Genomic DNA, 22,525 nt, shown 5'->3' with positions numbered 1-22,525 from the left:
TTACATATTTGTCATTGATTGATTGAGATAAAATGTGTGCATGATTGGGTCTATTGTTGTTTGTTAGTGGGTCGAATCCAACACTTAATCCAAATGGAGGGTTTAATTTACTTGTCTAATTAGAAAATGGAGGTTACTTTATTTACCAATTGTTTATTATTTGTAATTGGCGTGATTGAGTTAGAGACTTAGAGGTGATCCAAAAAGACGTGGGCATAGAGATAAAAAGATCGGGGGATTTGATCGCCGTTGTCTCTTTTGGCGTTTCGGTGGATGCTGCTTCATATTTAGACCTTATCACAGCATTTTGCATGTCTTCCATATGATTTTGTGGAATTGTGTAAGTTTTACGTAATATGGTACAATATGATTGTGACAAGTTTACCTCCAAAAAAATATATGATTGTGACAGTATAGCTCTCAATCATAATTCATAATGAGAATTGAAAAAAAATCATAGTTAGTTGTCTTTGTTTCATTTAATTTTATGCTATATAGGAAATTTGTTACTATCTATTATTCATAATTAAATTAAGCAAATTCATGTGTAAAGTTTCTCTAATCGCGTGCTATATATATACACACACAAGTTAATGAGGCAAGTTAGTCATTAAGATATGATTAAATGTTAATATGAAGAAATCTCTTTCAAAAGTTGTGTTTTTGTATATGAAAAAGTCTTATAAAAATTCATAAATTATAAACTTATCATCATATTTCTAGGTTTTTTCAAAATAAAATAAAAAAATTTGTGCGCACACCTTAGCATATTGAAATAAATTAATGTCTTAATGATAGAATCGGCTGCACAATTGACTTGAAAATAGATTCCTTCATATGTATGGAAGAAAGCTAGAGGACACCAATATGGTGTTAGTCACTAGTCCTCTAATCTAATACTTAAGTTAGAAAGTTCAGTTTTTTAGTAAAACGAGAGACCTCTTTTTAAGATTAACTTGTGCATACTTGGTTCTCTAAGCTTCCTCCTCCAATTTTAAGGTTGATTATGAAGGTTATTGATGAGAATTAGTTTCTTGGAATCTTCTTGTTGTGATAAATGCCATGCAACAACTTGTCATTGTTGGCATTAATTTTGGAGTATTAGTTGCTCAATCTTCAATTGGCTTCTTACATGGTGATTGTAAGATCTATGGTGAATTAAGTACTACAATTATAAATGCTTGTAGGGTGTAAGGAGTAAGAGTCGGGATTCAAATCTTTAATACGGAGTTTCACACGCATATACATTTAAAATTATATTATAGTAGAATTTATATCTTATAAAAAAAAAATACTACAATCCATATATTTTCCATTCTATTATTAAGAAGATTAAGTAGAAGGTAATTAGTGTCCTGACTTGATTAGATACATATTACATGGTCGAGTATGTATTTTCTCATGGGGCTGAGTTAACGACTATTACATTAACTAAATTGAGTAAATAATTATTATCCTGGCCAACCTAACCTAAAGATTTGTCCTTCAGTAAAACCATGTCAATTCTTTGGTTATATTTTACATCCAATTAGAAACGAAGATGGTTTGTAGAGCAAGAACACTAATAATAGTAAAATTAGGAGAGCTGTTAAATCAGACATGAATTTTTACCTCTTTAAAGAGACACTTTTTCTTTAATGGGTTGAAGAGACCGCATTGAAAACTATTAATGCAGCCATTAATTTAATGGGTTGAAGTGACCACAAAGTTGAAAGTTATTGAATTTACTCTCTTATACGGTTACATACAATGTAAATATGTAATTACTCTCTCTCTCTCAGCACCCTTGGCACAATAAATTCTCTTGTTAATTGTTATTATGCACTCTAGCGTTCCGTTTGTTTCAATGAAAAACCTTGTGTAAAGATAATTTTTCTTATTTTTCAGTGTTTGGTAGCTTAAAAAAAGATGAGTCAAAGGAAAACTATTTTTGGTCAACATAAAAAGCATAACTTATTTTTAGAGATTGTTTTCCATTAATTTTTTTGGGAAAACAACTCTATCTCACATCAAGCTAAATAAGAGAAGTTAGTAGGTTGTTTTTCAACTCATTTAAAATTGCTACCAAACATTAAAAAATGAGATAGTTTTATAGAAAATGCTTTTTAAAAAATAATTCATTTTCTAGAAAACATCATTGTTGAAACAAACAGAGCGTAGATGTAGTTGTCACTTCAAAAGTATAAATATTTATAAAATGTAAAAAGTAAGAGTCGAGATTCAAGTTTTAAAAAATGAGCTTTACATATATATATTTAAATTAAGGTAGAATATAAATTCTATTTTGTATTAAAAAAAAATCTTTTTATTAATTCTATTACTTTAAACTTTAAAGAGCCATTAAACCAGCCAAACTATCCTAATCAAATCAGAACGTGGCCAACGCATGACTAAATTCTAATGGAACAGGAAGTACACCATGTAATCACTAATCACCAACGTAAAAACAAATTATGAAAATATTAATAGGAACAATTACTTTTTTTTGGTTGCTAAACATAGGAACAATTACTTATATGTTATGATCCGCGAGCGCGTGTGTGTGGCGCTTGTTGGTTGGTTGGAAACGAATCGGCGATTAATTTAAAGTAATAAAATATGGGGATGGGCACGATTTTTGATGTAAGAATTGTCAAAAGAAACTTGCACGTGAGGGTTTCAGAGTTTTTCAGATCGGTCAATCCTACGGCCTCGAATCTGTCATTTCATCGGGAAAAACACTTACCCGGTCAATCATTCCTGTTCAACTACATATGCACCTCTCTCTCTCTCTCTCTCTCTCTATATATCTCTATATATATATATATATATATATATATATATATAAAAGGAAGGTTTAACTAAAAGGGTCCGGTGAGAGAGTTAATGTAATGGTAAAAAGTTCTTGTAATCTGTTTTGCTGCTAATTCAGGAGTAAGTTCGAATAGTATTAAGTTTCATTAATATCCAGGTGGTCCCATGCCATGACACAACATGAAGAATGTGGTATAGAGCTAATTATCACATCTGCAAGTCCTTTTTTTCTATTTTAAAAAGAAGACTAATGGATCTTTAATGCAAATTACATCGTTAACTTTGGTAAATTGTTATTTTGGTCAAATATAAGTTTTATTCTTATCATTTTAGTTTTGTAGGTTCACATTTGCAAATTGCAATCACCTTTAGTCATTGCATTTCGTTAAAAAATTTACAGTTAAGGACGATTAATGGTGACAACAAATGTAAACTTACATGACCAAAATGAAAAAAAAATTGAAATTTATTGGACCAAATGACAATTGACAAACTTAAAGGATTTTTTTTTTTTTTTTTGCATTTTTTTAAATGACAAAGTTTAGTTACAAAATTAGTTGTAACATTTTACTCAATAAAATAGACATTATTACATATTTTGAAAATCTAACTGTTGAATTGCATGTTCTTTACGCTCTTAATAAACATGTCAAATTTTGTGTTAATTAAATATTATTCACTATATGATCTATAAACTTATATTTTATGTATAATTTTAAACTACAAAAACTTGCAATTTGAACAATTTATTGATAATATAGTTATTAATCTTTAATTTTTTAGAAATTTTACAAGTATGAAGAATATAAAAAGAAGATGTAATCCAATGGTAAATTTGTCAAAATTTATATTCAATAAAAAAATTTGAATAAATTTGTAACCTAAATATACAACTAATTTTGTAACTAAATTTGTAAAACTTGAATTTTAATTTTTTTTTTAGACTTAAAAATCTAGCATTTTTTAATAGTTAATGGGAGCTATGGATATTGAAGGATTAACAGAGACAATATATGCAGACTACAAAACCAAAATGATAAAATTGAAACTTAAAAAAGCTAAAATGACAATTGACCAAATTTAACTTACGTAAATTGCATTTTCGCCTAAGATTTTAGCATTAACCTTATCAAGCGACTGAAAATGGAGGGATTTTCTTTTTGGTAAACTTGTGGGGTGCAGTTTTGTTTGTTGAGAAAAAGATGTTTGTTTTCTTATGGGGCCATATGGGAAAAGATGTTCACAAATTTTATTTTTAGTGCAAGCAAATACGGGTGGACTAGATCAAATTGGACCAAGGAGCACGAAAAAGATAACCATTAAGGTGTGGATTTTTATTTTTATTTTTTATGTTGGGTAACATCAGATTGTTGGTCTCATCATCTCATGATTAGTAAGTTGTTCATATATATATATTCGCACCATGGAAATGAGAGGAGAATTGAATCTTGTATGTCTTATTTAAAAATATTAAAAGATGTCAATTAATTGAGTTACAAGTAGTAGTGGAGTCACGCAATTTTCTTGGGGGGCTAACAAATATATTTTTGTGTAATTTTTATATTTATTACCAAATGAAAAAAAAAATTAATGGAAAATTTCAAAAGCTAGGAGGGGTCATGACCCCCCTTGGCACCCCCTAACTCCGCCTATGGTTACAAAATTCTTGATAAGAACTATATGATTTTAGTCTATATATTAATAAGTTTTTTTTTTGGTTCAAGTAAAATTAAATTTAAAGTTCCTTATTTGATGATAAGAGGTTTTATTTATTTAGTTAATTCGCACCCACATATATGTATGTGATATTGATAAATAATAAATTGAAAAGAACAACTAAGAGTTTTATAACTTAAATTGATTATTGGCAAACCTTGATGTTTTTAATGAAAATATTCAGGTTTAAATCCTCTCACCCGCAAGAACCTCAACTGTTGAATTATTGGGGGGGGAAAAAAAAAAAAAGGAACTAAAAAACAATCAACTTTCTCTGTGTAGGCTTATGAGTAAACTTATCCTATAAACATGGGCCACTTCAAACCCTCACACACACTTTAATGAAGTTAGTTCTTTGTACCTTTCTCACAAATAAGAATTGAATGTAATTCCATTCTATTTTCTCTTAATAGACATTACTTGATTGAACAGTTCAAATTTATGTAATTTAGCAAACAAGAAGGATTTGTGAATCATTTGTTAATATGGATTATATGATAAATATTTCTTTAATTATTGGGTTAACTGAGATAAAGGTGTTTTGTACACTAGCATATCCTTGAAAAATCCGAACAAAAGAAACCCCATAATCATAATTTGAAATCGAATTATAAAGATGTTTAAGAAGCATATATATAATATTATAATTTAGGAGTTTAGCAAAAAATATTATAATTTAGGAAGAGAATATGATTTCCTAGAGCACGTTGGTTGTCGACATCTGTGATAGAGTGGGAAAAGGTGGGAGAAGACTTTATTGTGAGCCAAAAGGTTTTGAAATAAAGGAAAAGAAGTCACAAAAATTTAAAGTTTTTTTTTTTTTTTTTGGAAGCACTTCCACAAATCCACACAACCCATGCCCCCATGGAGGGACCCCATGATATCATATTCCTCTTCTTCGGAAAACATATTTTATAGAGGCATATTCCGTCCTATTTTCCGTGTTGGTTTCTCCACAACCCAGAGGTCCCAGATACTTCAGTTTGGTTGTGCTAGCTAGTACATGTCCCCACGTTTTGATATTCGGATATGCTTTAATGACCACAAGTGCTGCTTATATCAAAATTGATAATTGCATTAAGGTAAGTTCTTCAATTTAAATCTTGGATTTATCGGATCATGTTAATGAGTACCTAAAATTATTAATAAATTATATTATGAAAGTTTTAATATTAATTTTATAAAAAATATAAAAAATTGAAAAAAGAATTAATTTATTTAGAGAAATGTTAACAGATACCTTGAAATTTCTCTAAAAGAACTAATTTTAGAGAAATGTTAACGGATACTCTTAAAATTTCTCCAAAAGAATTAATTCATGTAAGGACATCTGTCAAAATTTCTCTTAAAAAAATATTTTAAGAAAATTTTTATGAGAAAAGAAAAAATAATTAATATTTTGTTAGCATTTTCTATTTCTCATAAAAATGATATCAAAATTTTCTTAAATGAGTTGTTAATAATTACCATAAGGACACCCATTAATATGACATATTATTTTATTATTTTTCTATAAAAAATTTTTAAAATTAATTCATAAACTAATATCCTAAAGACACTTGTTAACACTCACGAACCTATAAAGGAGATAAAAATTATTTACTTAACTTGCAGGGCATAAATCTTTGGTACCACACTAACAAACTTCACAGTAAAATTTGTTTGGTTATGATATTTTGTAGCTTATTTTATTTGGATTAAAATGCATATTTGATCATAAGCTGTATAACTTTTCATTTCAAAAATCTTTATATATTAAAACACTCACTTTAGTCAACATATTTTCAAAATTGTTTTTTTTTTTTTAATTTTTATCGTCATCTTATGAATGAAAATTCTGACGGAATTAAATTTGATAGTCCAATGCAAGTTCTATACCATTCAAAATTTGATAAATCTGTGAGACTGTGTTTGGTTGCTCCATGAAAATACGTGCTAATAGAATGTTGGACTAATTAGTAATTAGTAATTAACTATCTATGAATCCAAAGTACAATATGCATGCATGTCATGAATTTTATTTTTAAAGCAGCACATGGGAAAGATATAGAACTTGAGGAAGTACATCTGAACATGGAGCTCAGATCCTAACTCTGCTATCCCAGTTCATCATCCCCAACATATAAAAGAAAAAAAAAACTTTATGGCTTCTATTATTTTAAGTGAAAGTCATAGACACAAAAAAATTGGCATAAGATAATGTGATAGATTGATAATAGTAGGTAAAATAATAATATTACTGGTTGATCAGATAAAAATTAGTACAAACTTATTATATCAGCTTGTATTAAAAATGTTACAAATTTTTTGTGTAAGCAGCATTGCTCTTACTTTGAAATAGTTACTGTTAAATTCAAAGAAACCTTGGCCGACCAAATTTATCTGACTCTCTCTAGTCTTCTATTTTGTTCTTTAGCTTTTCACTATGGTCTGTCTCAAAAAGTGTTCTTATCCTTCTGAAGCTGACACTTCGTCAGTCCTTTGTATTTTAATCCGTGTCCTTTGTTTATCATGTTGCTTGTGACAAAAAAAGAAAGAAACCTTTATTAGCTTTCAAAATGACTTTCTGCAATTTCGTAAAATAAAAGCGTAAATGTAATTTTAGTATTTATATTTTTTTTTTAAGTTCATACATTTTATTTTAACTATTTTTAGTCTCTAAACTAATTTATGGGTGTTATTTTCATCATTTCCATCAATCAACCGACGAAAATTGCTGAGATGGCAGCCGAAGACATTAAAATATTATTAAAAATGCCACGTCAGCATCCTTTTAAAAAAAAAATTGTCAATTTTAATTAAATAAAAAACAAAAATAAAATAAAAATTACTAAAATTAAGATAAAAAAACTCTTTCTGGTATTTTCTCTTCATCTCATTTTCTTAAATTAGTTTTTCTTCTCTCTCTCTCATCCGTGTCTCACTTTCTCATTCTTTTCTCCGATTTCACTTTCTCATTCTCTTCTCTCTCTCTCTCTCTCTCTCTCTCTCTCTCTCTCTCTCTCTCTCTCATTCCTGTTTCTCACTCGTGGTACCTGGTGGTGCAGTGGCTCGTGGTGGCTGTGGTGGGTTGAGATCGGGGTGGGGTGGGTTGAGGTTGGTCTAGGGTGGGTGGGTTGAGATCGGGGTGGGATGGGTTGAGATCGGGGTGAGGTGGATAGGTTGAGATTGGCTGGGGTGAGTTGAGGTTGGTCTGGGTTGGGTGGGTTGAGATCAGGGTTTGGTGGATGGGTTGAGATCGGCTGAGGTGGGTTGAGGTTGGTTTGGGTTGGGTGGGTTGAGATCGGGGTGGGGTGAGTTGAGACCGACTGGGGTGGCTGGGGTTCAGCTCGGGGTGGCTGGGTTTGAGGTTGGGTTGAGGTGGGTGGATTGTGAGCCGGCTGGGGTGGGTAGAGGTCGGCTTGGGTTTAGGTCAGGCTAGGGTGGGTGGGTTGAGACCTGCTCTGGTGGCTTGAGTTGGGGTGGCTGGGGTTGAGGTTGGGTTGGGGTGGGTAAAGATCGGGGTGGCTGGAATTGAGACCGAGTTGGGTTTGGTTATGGCGGTTGGGATGGTGGGTTGTGGCGGCTGTGATGGTTTCTGGGTTTGATGTTTGTATGGAGGGCTTGATTTTTCATGTGGTGTTCTGGGTTTGCTAGAGATTGAGGGTTGGGTTTGGGTTTGGGTTTGTGTTCTTTGTGTTCTAGGTTTCCTCGGCATTTGATTCGTGTTCTTGGGTTTGATTTTTTGGGTTTGTGTTCTTTGTGTTATGGGTTTCCTCAGCATTTGATTCGTGTTCTTGGATTTGATTTTTTGGGTTTGTGTTCTTTGATTTTCTGGGTTTGTGTTATTGTGTTCATAGGCATTTGATTTTATTGTCTTTAATTTTGCTTTTTTTTTATAGTTAAAATTGACAAATTATTTTTTTTTAAAAATAGATGCTGACGTGGCATTTTTAATAATATTTTAATGTCTTCGGTTACTACCTCAGCAATTTCCGTCGGTTGACTGACGAAAAGGACAAAAATAACATACGTAAATTGGTTTAGGGACTAAAAGTGGTAAAAATAAAATGTAGAGACTAAAATGGAAAAACGTCAAAATATAGGGATTAAAAGTGCATTTACGCTTAAAATAAAAGAGATAACAAAAATTTGCAATTTCCGTCGGTTGACTGATGGAAAGGACGAAAATAACACACGTAAATTGGTTTAGGGACTAAAAGTGGTAAAAATAAAATGTAGGGACTAAAATGGAAAAACGTCAAAATGTAGAGACTAAAAGTGCATTTACGCCTAAAATAAAAGGGAAAAAAATGACAATTTTTTTTTATAAGTCCAATTCTGATTGAAACTAATACATACATGAGTGGAAAAGCTATTGTTACTTTGTTTGGGGAGCTCAGAGTCTCAAAGAGTTGAGTATTTTTCAGGGGAATCAATTTAACACTGATCGTTAGGAAAACTGAAGGCATGTCACTATGCCCCGCATAACCAGTACCACGAGAACATTTTAGAGGTAGTCCTTATATAATTATTTGTTTATGTTATTGTAAGTGCACAATTGTACCCGGACCCAAAAACAAGTGTTGGGCTCAGGCCCAATGAGCCTTATACAATAAAATTTGTAGAGTGTGGGTTTGAAATCTAGGTTCGGGATGTTGGAAGTTTGTTTAACAAGCTAGAGCACCACTATCTGTGCAAATGACAAGCGAATATGATAAATGGCCTCCTCGGACGTAAGCCGAGGATGATTTATGTATATCTATATTATCTTTCTTATGCCAAAGTTTACAATTCTTAGTTCCTGTTTTCTCTTAGTAGAAAGTGTTCCTCTCCTTTCTCTTTCCTCACTCGTTTTCTTATATACTTCTTCTCTACTGGTTCATCCACATGTCATACAAATTTTCCCCTTCGATACCTGTCCCATCCACCGCCTTCTTGAAACCTTCCAACAATAGCAGGGAGGCTGAATTCTACTGTTCATAAGTCACTTCCTCATTAATGCGGCCAGGGAGGTAGATGCAGGGTCTTTAATGCAGGAAGGTAGCAGCTTTTTCCTTAGATATTTCTCTCACATCCTTGCTTCTAAAGGATGCTTGGATCACCCTCTTACCCATCAGTTTTTCCAGAATTCTGCCTTTAATCCGTTTAGCAAGTCCCAGGGTCATTGCCGGGCCTGTCTGAGGAGACATTCCTTCTTGGACAGATCCTCGGACCTTTACAGTGCAGATTGACTTGTGGGTCTGGGGGCCCTGATCAAAAACGAATTGGTACCAGCCAATCAGGCCCAAAACTCAAATGTTTATTTTAGAGTTTTTACCCCTCACAGTTATATTATTATCATTTGGATTAATATTTTAGTAATTTTTTTTTCTAATAATTAAGAATATAATAATGCTAGTATCACACACTTGCCACAATCATTTTTGGTAATAGACTGTGAATAATGAAGAAAAAGATATTGAGTTTATGTGCTAATAATACACAATCAATTACAATCTTTTACGTAAAACAATTATAACAAAATGAGTATAAAAATGTGCAGTAAGCTTGAGAATATTATTAAAGAGAAACAAAAGCCGTATCCTTCTTGCAAGCATTTAGGACTGCACCAGGAAGATGCAAATTACAACAAAAAGAAGACCTATAAGCAAACAATAAATTAACCTAACAATGTGCTTTGAAGTTAAGCTCTCTCTCTTATAACCCAACTAAAATTACAACATATATGCACATTCATATAAAATCAAATTGCTAATGTGGGATGGTCATATTTTTATTTTGAAAATAAATCTGGAAACAAAAGTAGATCATGCTATAGAATATTCCAAAGTAGATCAAAATACATGAAGTCTGGATAGTGCCAAAAGATAATATTATAATCCTTTGAGTTCAAAACAAAATGGCTCATTTTCTCCATTTATCTTTTTAATGTGATATATTTACACATGGCTCGGTAAAGTGAAGTTGTCCTGGACATGAGATATGCCTTTACACCAAAAGGTTTTGGAAATCACAATTATATACTGTTTTGCCTTTAAATGAGAACATTGGCAGCTAAAAACAATCATTTATCATTGTTAATTTAGATAAGAAATATGATAGCAATCCGTTGTACAAAGAAAGGGCATGCTTTGTTCCTCAACAGCAAGCTTAGGTCACTCACTCTCTCCATATATGCGTGTAACAAGTTTGGCCACAAAGGGGAGAGCATATTATTTGCTTCAACTTTATTTAAGAACTTGATTGAGTATGTGATTTTATTAAGTTAAAACCAGAGGCCCATAAGTCTAATAACACGTCCTCAGATAGGCCTAGTTCATTCAGACCAACTTGTCTCGAATATATGATACACCAAAAACGTATCAAACCTTGGATTTTGTACCTCTTTATCTTAATGAAAAAAAAGCTCTTTTCCTCTCATTTGGGTGTTTAGTTCGCCAACTCTATTTGACTAATAAGCACCGAGAGAGGAGGGAATCCCAGAAGACTATATGTTTAATATATGCAAATTTGCAAGTCTAGTCATACTTTCCACTTATTTTTCCAGATCTATTTTTAGAACCCATTTGGTTTAAGGTCACAAACATACATGAATATTAATGTTTTGATTTGAATACTACGATTCTTTCAATGATTGCCACTCCTTTCTGTGGGAGCCTGGAATCATGCAAGGGGGACCCTTCCCTTAAATTAGGCTTTAAGGTGTTTCCAATCTCTTAATCTAAATTAATATTGGATTAATCAGATTATACATCTTTCAAACTCCTTGATTTGAATCTCTTATTAAAAAAAAAAGCTTGGCATCATATACCTCACTTTAGCCACACACACACACACACACACACACACAAAAAGAATGAAAGAAAGAAAGTCTTGAAATTGTCACACATTAGTTCATTTGCATTTGGTTTAACTTTTTTCTAGAATTTATTTCTTTACATGCAGATTTATAAAGTTTACTTTTTCTGGCTACATTTTTAGTTTTACCCACTTTCAACAAATAAGGAAATCAGTAAATAAGCCAATCTAATATCTAGACAAAGATTGTGAGAAAAGAAATAAAAAGAAGAAGACAATTTGGCAAAGCAAGCAGAACAAGCTCCTCAAATATTTGATTAAAGAGAAGTGGAATTTCAAAGCAATACACAAACGCCTGTCTTTTTGTGTCATAAATTCACTTATATTTTCAGTTGGGTTTTAAGTTGTACTCCCCCACAGCAAACAAATGAAATAAGGCATGCTAATCTCACAAGTCACAATTATAATATCTTATTAGTTGGGTTTTAAGCAATCTCACTGCAGAATAGGCTTTTTTAGGAGAATGGTGTCAATGGCTTAGAAAAAGAAAGAGATCTATCAATGACCCACCACTACCCACTAAGTAGTGCTTCAATCTTTTGTGACATAATGAGTCCATAAAGGTGCCAATGAATTTATTTACCAAAGAAAAGAAAGATGCCAATGGATTGGAATATGATATAGGTAATGTGTAATTTAGTTTGAATTAATTAAGATTTAACTCTTTGTCAGTTCATTGGGGAAGACGTTGACATAAACCTATCAAGTGTTCGGCAGCTAGCTCCACCAGAACATTATTGTGCAATCAGTAGGTGCTGCTCCTAGAGCTAATCCAAGGTCTCTTACCTAATTGAATGATTGAATCTTTGATCTTTAGAATCTCGAAACAAAATAACTCGAGATTATATAGTTTTTTTTTTAAATCTTTTATCATAGGGATTGTGGCCAGATAATTGATTTGAGGTGTGATGGCTGGAACTAATATTTTTTTAATAAAAAGTGGAACAAATTAATATATAAAAAAAAAAAGAAAAAGAAAAAAATATGTGGCAGATAATTTAGTCTCAGCCTATTTCGTTCTATTTGGTTTACTTGGTCCATTCAATCCACTTAAGTTTAATTTCAGTCCATTTGATCTATTTGGGTCCACTTCGTTCTATTCATTCTATTTTAGTGCACTTATTTAAGAATAGGAAGAGAAAAAAAAAGGTTGAGAATACCTATTAGTATTACTTTTCTTTATCTTCTTTTTTCCCCCACCTTAGTTGATATTATTTTTTTTTAGTTTTTGAGCGAATTACACTATTTAATAACTAATTATTAGATATGAATTCTGAAAAATCTACCGTTAGATTACATTATATTCATACACTCTCCATGCTTGCAAAATTTAATAATAATCATAGATCAATAGTCATGTTATCAATCAATTGTTTAAATTTAAGTTTATATAGTTTAAAACAATTTATAAAAGATGAGTTTATGAATTACATGGTAAATAATATCTGATTGATATAAAAATTGGCATGCATGTTAAGCACATATAGAACATATAATTCAAAATGTAACTTGAACCTCTCTCTCTCTCTCTTTGGGAATCGGACATGGGACATAGTGCTCCCACATTCACACCAGGACCGCTAGGCTACCTCTCTCGGTGGTGTGTGTGTGTGTGTATATATATCTATAATAAAGTGTTAAGAAACTTATATATGATATTAAGTTTAGTCTCAATTCATTGATGAGTTGGATACTAATATGAAGTTACGCCAAATACATTCTTTTAGTTGTTGAAAATTCTTGCGGAATGAAAATGTAATATCCAAACCTACAGATATCGAAAGCATGATATATCAAAGTGTATTGAGCAATTTTTGGACATATTGGACCAAATTTAGATGTAGGTATAAAATAAATTGTTGAATTAATTAATTAATCTGCAATATAAATGATGAAAAGGATTATTTCAACAATTTTGTCCAACAATTATATTATAGATTCATTAATTAATTCAACAATTTATTTTTTTCAACAAATAATTTCATTGAAGCAAAATCCATATTCACTCAAGCAAAACAATAATGGAACCAGAAAGTTTGCCTATCCCTTGCTCACACGAGATTGCTAGAACATTTTTTTTTTGAAACATAAGATAAATTCTACTCTAACTTAATCTAAGTATGTAATACTTTTTGAAAGATAATTTCATTGAAGCAAAAGGCAATTTCACTCAAGAAAAATCCAAATTCACACGGGCAAAACAATAATGGAACTCGAAAGTTTGCCTATCCCCCGCTCAAGCGAGATTGCTAGAACATGTTTTTTTTTTTTTTTTTTTTATACATGATAGAAATTATATTCTAGCTTAATCTAAGTGTGTATGTGTATGGAACTCCCTTCTGGAGACCTGAACCCTGACCCTTGCCTCCCCCCTCACCTCACAAGAATTTTGTACTTGTGGAGTGACCATTACACTAAGAGTGCACAGTGGTGCTAAAACATATTTTTTATATCTCTTAGGAATAGGCTTCGTGCTACTTGCTTTTAACCCTACTTGTGCATGATTTTTCTTTAGCAAAAGATTGCTACACCCTGTGCAAAAAAAAAAAAAAAAATTATGCCTTTTCTCCCTATAGAAATGATATGTCTATAATATTTTCACAACATTTTTACAACAAATTTTAAGTGATAGGTTGTTATTGTTGGTGCAAAAAAGTAATTTTAGTGTTAGGTTTAAATTTGAACCAATAACAACTAACCACCTGTTACTTGTTGTGAAAATATTGTAAAAATGTTGTGGACATAATATCTCTTTTTCTCCTTATGCCCAACTAAAAGACCCTTTGTTCTTTGTCTGCTCATCTTGTGATTCCAAAGTGCGAGGTAGTGAGATTATTTTGAAACCACAATAAATGTATATATAAAAAAAAAAATCCAGTGAGGTTCATTGCATCAAATCTTCGAGATTTCTTGGGAGTGTTAGAGGTTTTGGTTTGTGTGGATAAAGAGTTCCCGGAGGAGATTCACTCAAGGAAGATTTTAGAGTATTTAGGACTACTATGGTAGGAAAGCAAGCAAAACATTTTCAGAGGTCAAACTAGTAAGTCTACCTATATAAAAATTTTGTAAGTAGAATGTCGTAACTGCTTTTCCTATATTGAATTTTCTACAGAATTGGGTGCTTGGAGTGGCTTTTTAATTGAAGAGGTTCTTCTTTGGTTTTCTACTTCTTGTATCTTTGTTTTTATTGCTTTCTTCGTATTGCCTCTAGATTAGGTATTTCATAATTGGGGTTGAATTATCTATTTGTGTGGATCAACTCATGATAAGCGCTTGATTGATCATTACATCCAGTAATTCCTCTGCATATATCATATAGGAATCTATATAAATTTTTCACTTCGAATGTGCGACATGCATTAGCCCGGCACGTCAAAGCTCAATTGTTCAGTATGCTTAGTAGAATACATCTTTGGTTTCAAGATTGTGAAGCAAATCACTCTTATTTGTTGCTACAGTTTTATTTGCTGTTGGCTTGTCATAATGAACAGCATCTTTTCTAAAGAGCTGCTAGTGAGGCCATTAAAACTACGAAATCATTAGCAATCTATCATCTGGTCCTGGGGCCATCCAAACTCCTCTAGAAAAGCCAAAACAACTCCATTTGACCAGCCAAAACCAGTCTGCATTGCAACATACCCCAAAAAAGACTTAGATCAGAAGGAACAAACTGATAGGTTCATTTATTGTGTAACAAGAATGTTTTCAACACAAATATTCTTTCCACAAAAGCTTAAGACATACCTGGGGTGCATATTTACCACCACCTCCAAATTCTCCACACTTCTGCACATTATATTTTTCATGCATTTTGCCTGTTTTCTTGTAGGCAACATAGTTGGTTCTGATCCACCTCATAGCAATGTCTTCAGCTACTGATCTTGCTTCTTTTGATCCAGATCTTGCTAGGCCTTCAACTATCATGTGTTGAAGTGGAGCCCAACCATTTGGAAAGTCCCTGTAGTACAAGTTCTATATTGTCATGGACAAATAAAATTAAAGAAAAAAAGTATTGTAACATGCAAATATTTCCTCCACTTCACAGGATCCAATGATTATTTTATTCATTAGATATATGCATCCTCACTCTCACAGTATATAGGTTCCATAGTCGTGTGGTACACATGTTGTGAGAGGAAGGATGCATATATTAGATACATGAGATACGTTCTCAAACAGAACCTCCGAAGCCACCCACTTTCTTTCTCTCTCAATTTCTTGATCAATCGAAATTTTATCCTGACATAGAGATCAAATCATGGGGATTTTAAAATGGGTACTAACCATTGTTCTCCTGAATTCATCAAAGAAGTTGCAATTCCATGAGCACAAAGCAGGCCTGAACCTTGGAAGCTTTTCATGACTTTCTCCACCAGAGAAGTATCTTCATACAATAAAAGCATTTTTTGGTACTAATAAATGTTAATGTTGCAGAAGTAATCTGCAACCAAAGGTCCAAATCTAATTATATATTTCATATTTTTATATCCAAGAAAAAAACCCATGCTGAACACATTATAATAATCAGTAGTGGTTTTTTATCCTTTCATGTTGCTATAACTGTCTTTTTATTAGTTCACGCCAACATAACCTCATTCCCTAGAAAGTTTTTTTTTTTTTTGGGCACGAATTGAAGAATACGTGCACTCTTTCCCTGTTCTAATTGCAATTACACATGAACCATAACTTTGGATCAATGCTAGTAACCTGTTAAAAAACTAAACTCCAACAGAAAAACAATGCTGCTCTTCATATTACCATCTGTCAGTCAATCATATATTGTTCAAAAATAACCAAGCTGCTAATTAACAGCTCCATGTTTGCACGTTCACTAGCCTAAGTACGCTGACATGAATTAAAGTGCTAATTCTAACTATCAAATGAGTTAAGATTATGTCAATTGTAACTAAAATATGGTGGAGTGGAGATATGGGTGTGTTAAACTAAGAACAGAACAATTTTATATAACTTTCCAGAACATGACAGATTAATTTCACATATTAGTATGAATTCAGATTAAAGTAAGTTGCCCATGTTTCATGAATTTTTGAAGCACTTATTGAGGCCCTAGAAGTGGGAAATCAGAGCTGTGACTCAAAATGAATTAGTTCTAGTTTTTCATTTGAAGAGAAATCTATTAGATATTGCTTTTCTTTGACTTTCTTTCTGATAAAAAATCAACAAATCAATGGGCTCATCAGCCTCAATTAGACACAAACAGATTTAGCTCCATAGAAAGATTTAGCTGATTGAAATGAGCCCAGTTTGGGCCAGAACAGCTGATTTTATTTGCAGTTCAAACTTGCATTATAATAGCTCGACAATCTCAACCCAAACCTAATTAGCCATGCTTGAACCCAGTCCTGGTGAACATTAAGAGTCACAGACCTGAGTAGAATGACTCAACCCACAAAGGAATGAAGTTTGAGGCGAATACACTCTGCTTCTGGTTACAAGCTTCCCATGTTTGAAATCCCTAAAAGTATCAAAATGAAGAATCATTAGATCTGCAGAAGAATTAATAACTGTCAGACACCACAAACTTTTGCATCAAGATACAACCTTGCATGTGCTATCATTGAGCCAGTAATCAAGCCATTGTCCCACCTCCTCATTCCAGAAAACAGATTTGATTGCATTCAGTCTGGACTGAGAAGCTTCGATGAAGCTCGTAGCAGTGCTATTATCTCCAGTAACTTTTGCTAAGAACGCAATGTCTAGCTCCATCTGAATCAACAAAGTACCACAGCTCTAGACATGATAATTGGTTTCTAATTTCAATGATTCTATCTATAAGTGTTCTGAGCCATACCTTAAGTATAAATGTATTTAAATCAACAGGTAAAATTGTTGTCGTAGCCAATGTGGTAAAATCCGAGGGATTCCTGAAACATGAAATTTGAATACTAATCATAACTTCATCAATCAATTTGTAAGTATCCAAAAGCTCAACTTTGACCAGCATTAAGCATTTCAAATTTTTGCTATGGAACCAAATAATTCTACTAGTTGAATTAAAAATGGGGAAGAACACATTTTCCAATGTGACTTCGTTTTGCAGGCTCATTAGTCCTAGGCTAGCACTCACCTGCCAACAGTTTCTTTACCCATAGCTTTCAAAAAGACAACTATTTTGATGCGAGGAAGCTACTTAAGGGCATCCCACTGTACAGTGGACTATACAACAAAAGTAAAAAAAAAAAAAAAAATCAACAATCTAATTCAGATACCCATGCTGAATCACATTGTGAGAAGCTCATGAAATACAGGAAATGATGGTACAGAAAATCTAATGGTTGTAGGAATACCCAGAATATCAAGTTTTGGTTCTAATCTAATTTGAAATTGGCCAGAATTTCAACTGTGTGGAAGCTGGAAAGTGAGCATGTGTACTAAACCAATCTCATATAATTCTCAAAATATGCATAACACTTTTCTTTTTTTGATAGGAAAATATACACAACACTGAAATTTGAATTTCAACTTTGATATTAAAAATGATTAAAGATGTAATCAGGATTAGTAGTTTTGTAAGAGAGACCAATTCTCAAGAGAAAATTATTACCTCATCCACCTTGAACTGAAGTCCCAGCCAGATTCAGCAGCAGAAGCCAGTTCACGGTAAAACTGCTGTTTTTCAGAAACATTTGAGATCTTGGAAGCAAATTTCTTGTCCTGTGAGATGAAAATACCTCTTATGTTATCCACCATTTATACTTCACATTTAATATATCTTATGCTAAGGCACGTAAACAGAAGATAACACACTTTGGTTGTAGCTTCAGGCCTGGGTTTGTTCCACATTGCATAATACCGATTTAAAGTATGGTTGCAAGATTGAGAATCTTGAATGATCACCTTATGTATATCTAAAACAGAAGTCAGGTAAAAAATTTATAAAAAAAGGTTTCTGCCACAAAATGAAGCTAAGAAAGATACCTAAACATAGTTCCCCTCCAAACTACAAAGCAAAGGCAAGCAGAGAGTCATCTAAGTGAGTATCTCATAGTACCTGAATTCCAAAAGCAATACTCTTTGAGCAGTGCAGGGAGAGATTTTTTAACCAGTTGCATATCACCAGTCTTATTGTATATCTCATAAATCATAGCACTCAGGAGGGGAGGCTGGCTGCAAAGATATCCCCAAGTTTGTAATTTAAATCCAATTATATAAGCAATTAGAACACACAAGAATATGCTTTAAAATGAGATCTATATGACACAATCCCAAAGGGGTGAAAAATTAAAAAGAAAATTTTAGAATCAGATAATTAAGTGAACAAGTGCTACACACATGCTGAAAGCATTAATGCCCAAACTAATATAATGTGAATGTATATGTGTCCTCGTATCCTTCAATTTGAGATAAGTGCTCCAGTATTCATTTTATTTATCATGAAGAGAAAGCAAAGACAGTTTAATTTTAGATTCATACTGTATCAATGGACTATGAAATTTGGGAAGAATTTTATGTGTGGCTTTGTATGCTTTTAAACACTAGTCCCTCATTATTCATACTATGAATGCGTCACTGTGGACATGATAACGGTTGTGACATGAAGTACACCATGCATCAAGCTTGGTGCCTATCAAGAAATTGAATGACAAAGAATTATTAAAGATGCTACACAGTAAGAAAATGACAAAGAAACCTGGCAGAAGAAAAAAAATAATGATATGTAATGCAAGTAAACAAGCAAAAGCCAATGACAATAACAAAAATTCAGTAAGAGTTACTATTAATGTTATATTTACAATGAGGAGAAGAATCACTAACAGCAATGTGGAACACAGTAGCACCATAAATACAATATAACAACAGAAGTAGAAAATGAAAGAAAAGTTACCTTCTATTAGTGTAATAAGCCCTTCCACCATTAAGAACATAACCATACTCTTCTATGAAGTAAATAAGATTAGTTACAATTCCTTTTGCAGTCTCATACATCTTACTTGCTAGCAAGCCCCTGCACCACAAATACATATCAATCTTATCCCCATTAAGGGATGCTCCTATAGCCACCTTTAAACCAAATAATTCATTCCAAATTGGAAAATATTACCAAATAAATGAAAGAAGTAAGATAAGAACTCTTAAATTAGACACAGTTTCACAGAAAAAAGCTCTTGCTTTAACTGATTGAACAGCATTGATGCTTCAAGAAAACTTGAGCTTCAAATGCAGAAACTTTCACAATTACCATAAGTTAGAGGGCAAAACTTAGTACAATTCCTTTGGTGTTGTACCTTAAGTTTCTAATAAATTCAACCATGTGATTATATTGGCCAATAACCACAATGTTGAATTCAATTATTTTCGGGACAGATAATACTATTTGTGTCACTTTGGTCAAAGCAACAATATGTTTGAATTAAGTAAAGAACAACGAGTCCTTTATTTCATTGGAAATGAAGAAAGTCCAATTCATTAAAAAGATTTAATTTCTTGAATCTAACTGTTTATAGAGTGTACACTGGATTCACCTTTAAATTTGCAACATTTTATGAACTATGAAGTGGATTCATTTCAAATGTAGAGGACAAGTAGAACACTTAACGAAATGTATCACCCTAGTCAGAATTACCAGAACTACCTAGCCTATACAGAAAAAAGCTCAAAGGACCACCAAAAAAATAGTAAAAGCCAAAATGCAAAACCAGAAACAAAAACAAAAACTAACCGAATAACCCAGTAAGAATCCCAGTAATAGATCTCTCTAAACCTTGACCCAGGAATCATGACTGGCTCAGGCAGAGGAAGCATACTATGCAACTCTGGTCGCTTCTGCACTTGATCAGAGACTTTCCTACTCAAATTCTTCCATAAAGCATGCACCTCCAAAGCCCAGGCCCTCACTTCTGGGTTCTTCACCTTTGGCAAGAACCCCTCAGGTTCTGGGACAAAATCCACTGGCTCATAGTACACCATGTCATTCCCTGCACTCTCAAAGTACTTCTCTATAAACCCTTTCAAATCCTCAACTGATAAAGATCCATTTGCAGACTTTGGAAGCTTGACAAAAGCGTCCTCAGTGGTTGGCAAATCGAATTTCAGTGACACATCAACGTAAAGTTTTGGGTCAAAGTTTGTTTCTCCAAAGGTGTTGAGAGCGGTTTCTTGGAGACGTTCAAAGAAGCTGACCAAAGGGGTTGTGGGGATCACAGGTTCTATATCAGAACTGCAAGGTGACAAAGATTCTGAGACAGACATTGTTGTCAGTACGGAGTCTGAGATCAGTAGTGCAAGAGATAGTAAAGAGAGTTCTTTAAGGTTCAGAGCAAGAGAGTATGGAATAAGGTTTGAGAATCTTTGTTATTTTGTATCAATATATGTTTTTTCTCGTACAGATGCAAATTTTTTGTAAATTTACATGTTTAAAATCTTTTTATTTTTTTTATTTGACACTTTCTATTTTTACAGGACACTAACTCCAGTTTGTTCAATCAAAAAAAAAAAAAAAAACTCCAGTTTGTGTATTATTCACCATTATTAATTAAAATGGTATTTTTCCTCACTTTTTTAATTGTTTTATCCTACCCCCACCTAACACTTACTACTTTTTTTTTTTTCTCCCTCAAATAGACTCCTTCTTCTTCTTCTTCTTGTCCTTAGAACACCCACAACATATGTGAAATATGTGCAAAATACTAAATATTTGGCACATATTCCACACCAAACACCATTTGACCCCATTTATCAGATGTTCTAAATGCCATATTTTTTGCAACATGCTATAGTAAAGTCACAAATTTGCCACGATACGGTAAGCTGTGGCATATGGATTTATTAATTTTTTATTCCTCTTTCTCTCTCATATCTCTTTCATCTTCTCTTTCAGCTATTCAGTATTCACCGCCTCCATCTCCACTCTCCCATACTCTTTCTTCTTCCTTCTTCCCTTTTGCTCTATTATCTTCCCATTCATGAATATGAGCCACCACCGATTTCCTCTCTACCATCACTAATCTATAAAATCTCCTTCACCGGTTTTTTTTTCCCATTTTGTTCGCTCTCTCCTCTCTGTTCTATCTCAGAGTCGCCTATCGGCGTGGGTCTGGTTGTGGGTTTGTGATTTCCAATTGTGATCGACGTGGGCATAAGTCTTTAGGTTGTGGGTTTGTGACTTCGGATTGTGATCGGCGTGGGTCTCTAGGTTGTGGGTCTCTCTTCTCTGTTCTATCTTGAGTCACCGATTCGCTGTTCGTTGTTCTTAGAGTTCACTGTTCGTTGTTCTTAACCCCACACCCACACCCACACCCACACCCACACCCACAACATCTTCTCTTCTCCGAGGGTGAGGGTGAGCACCTTGCCTCTCTTCCCAAATCCTTTTCTCAACACTTCCCCTTTTTTTTATTCTAAAACTAATTTTCTCAGATCTCAAACTTTCCCGGAAAATCTTCACTAGAGCCGTTTGCTAGGTGAGAAAATATGCTCTAATAGCTTTGGTCCCTGTTTGGTATCACATTTACTGTTCATTATGTTATTTTTAAGCCAGCTCTGTTGGGATTTCAAAATCTTTCATGCTTTCTTAGACCCGTGTTAGTTTTGGTTTAGAAAGATACTTGAATAGGAGCTACGATAAGTGTTGTGGGGTTTTGGTGTTTATGGTTTTCCAATGTTTAAAGCTTTTTATAGCTACCAAATGGGGATGTTTTTGGCTTGATTCTCATCTGGGTCTTTGCATAAAAAGCACTTTTGTTGTCTATATTTTGCTCTTTTATGGTTCAACGCTGCTTGTTTGTTGTGATCTCTTGTGTCTTATATTGTTTTTGTGTTCCTGTTTGGTTGCTGAGAAAGTTGAGGACAATAAAGGAAGTCAAATTATGACATTGATGGGGTTTTTCAATTTGGTCTGCACGAAAACGAATGCCATACTCGACTGACCCCGAAACTTTTTATGGGGTGGATGGGTGGAGGTTCAAGTTTTCATGGCTTCCAAAACATGGAAATTTCGGAGGATTCATAAGTTTGACTTAATTTATTTCTTTTTTCATTGGCAATCAAGCAGGATCTCAAGGGTTGCTTTAGTAATGTTGTTGTTTTGTTCCTGTTTGGTTGCTCAGAAAGTTGAGGAACGTATAGGAAGTGAAATTATGGCTTTGATGGTTTTTCGATTTGGTTGCATAAAAACTAGAGCTTTACTTGACTGAACCTAAAATTTTTGATGGGGTTG

The 22,525-nt window shown here is 33.2% G+C and overlaps 1 protein-coding gene across 1 annotated transcript; it reads right to left on the bottom strand.

Moving 5' to 3' along the window:
- Positions 1 to 14,626: 14,626 nt before the first annotated feature.
- Positions 14,627 to 20,690, bottom strand: LOC142609793 (putative trehalase). The gene is made up of 11 exons (XM_075781514.1): positions 20,030 to 20,690; positions 19,196 to 19,315; positions 18,362 to 18,477; positions 18,118 to 18,218; positions 17,915 to 18,024; positions 17,162 to 17,234; positions 16,912 to 17,076; positions 16,738 to 16,825; positions 15,634 to 15,733; positions 15,094 to 15,307; positions 14,627 to 14,972 (listed from the first exon to the last, which is right to left on the bottom strand). Exons 1-11 carry the CDS (start codon positions 20,557 to 20,559, stop codon positions 14,889 to 14,891), a joined length of 1,701 nt encoding a protein of 566 aa, XP_075637629.1. The 5' UTR covers positions 20,560 to 20,690; the 3' UTR covers positions 14,627 to 14,888.
- Positions 20,691 to 22,525: the final 1,835 nt, after the last annotated feature.

This window comes from Castanea sativa, chromosome 1, assembly GCF_040712315.1.
Source record: "Castanea sativa cultivar Marrone di Chiusa Pesio chromosome 1, ASM4071231v1".
NCBI lineage: Eukaryota > Viridiplantae > Streptophyta > Magnoliopsida > Fagales > Fagaceae > Castanea > Castanea sativa.
The sequence above is the reverse complement of the archived record's forward strand: the minus strand, read 5'-3'. Positions and strand labels throughout refer to the sequence as shown.

Coding starts and splice junctions, on each gene's coding strand:
- LOC142609793 (XM_075781514.1), bottom strand. CDS start 20,559: ATGTCTGTCTCAGAATCTTTGTCACCTTGCAGTTCTGATATAGAACCT. Junction 19,316..20,029: donor GATTCTTACTGGGTTATTCG/GTTAGTTTTTGT, acceptor TTTGTGGTGCAG/GGGCTTGCTAGCAAGTAAGA. Junction 17,235..17,914: donor TTCAGTTCAAGGTGGATGAG/GTAATAATTTTC, acceptor TTCATGTTTCAG/GAATCCCTCGGATTTTACCA.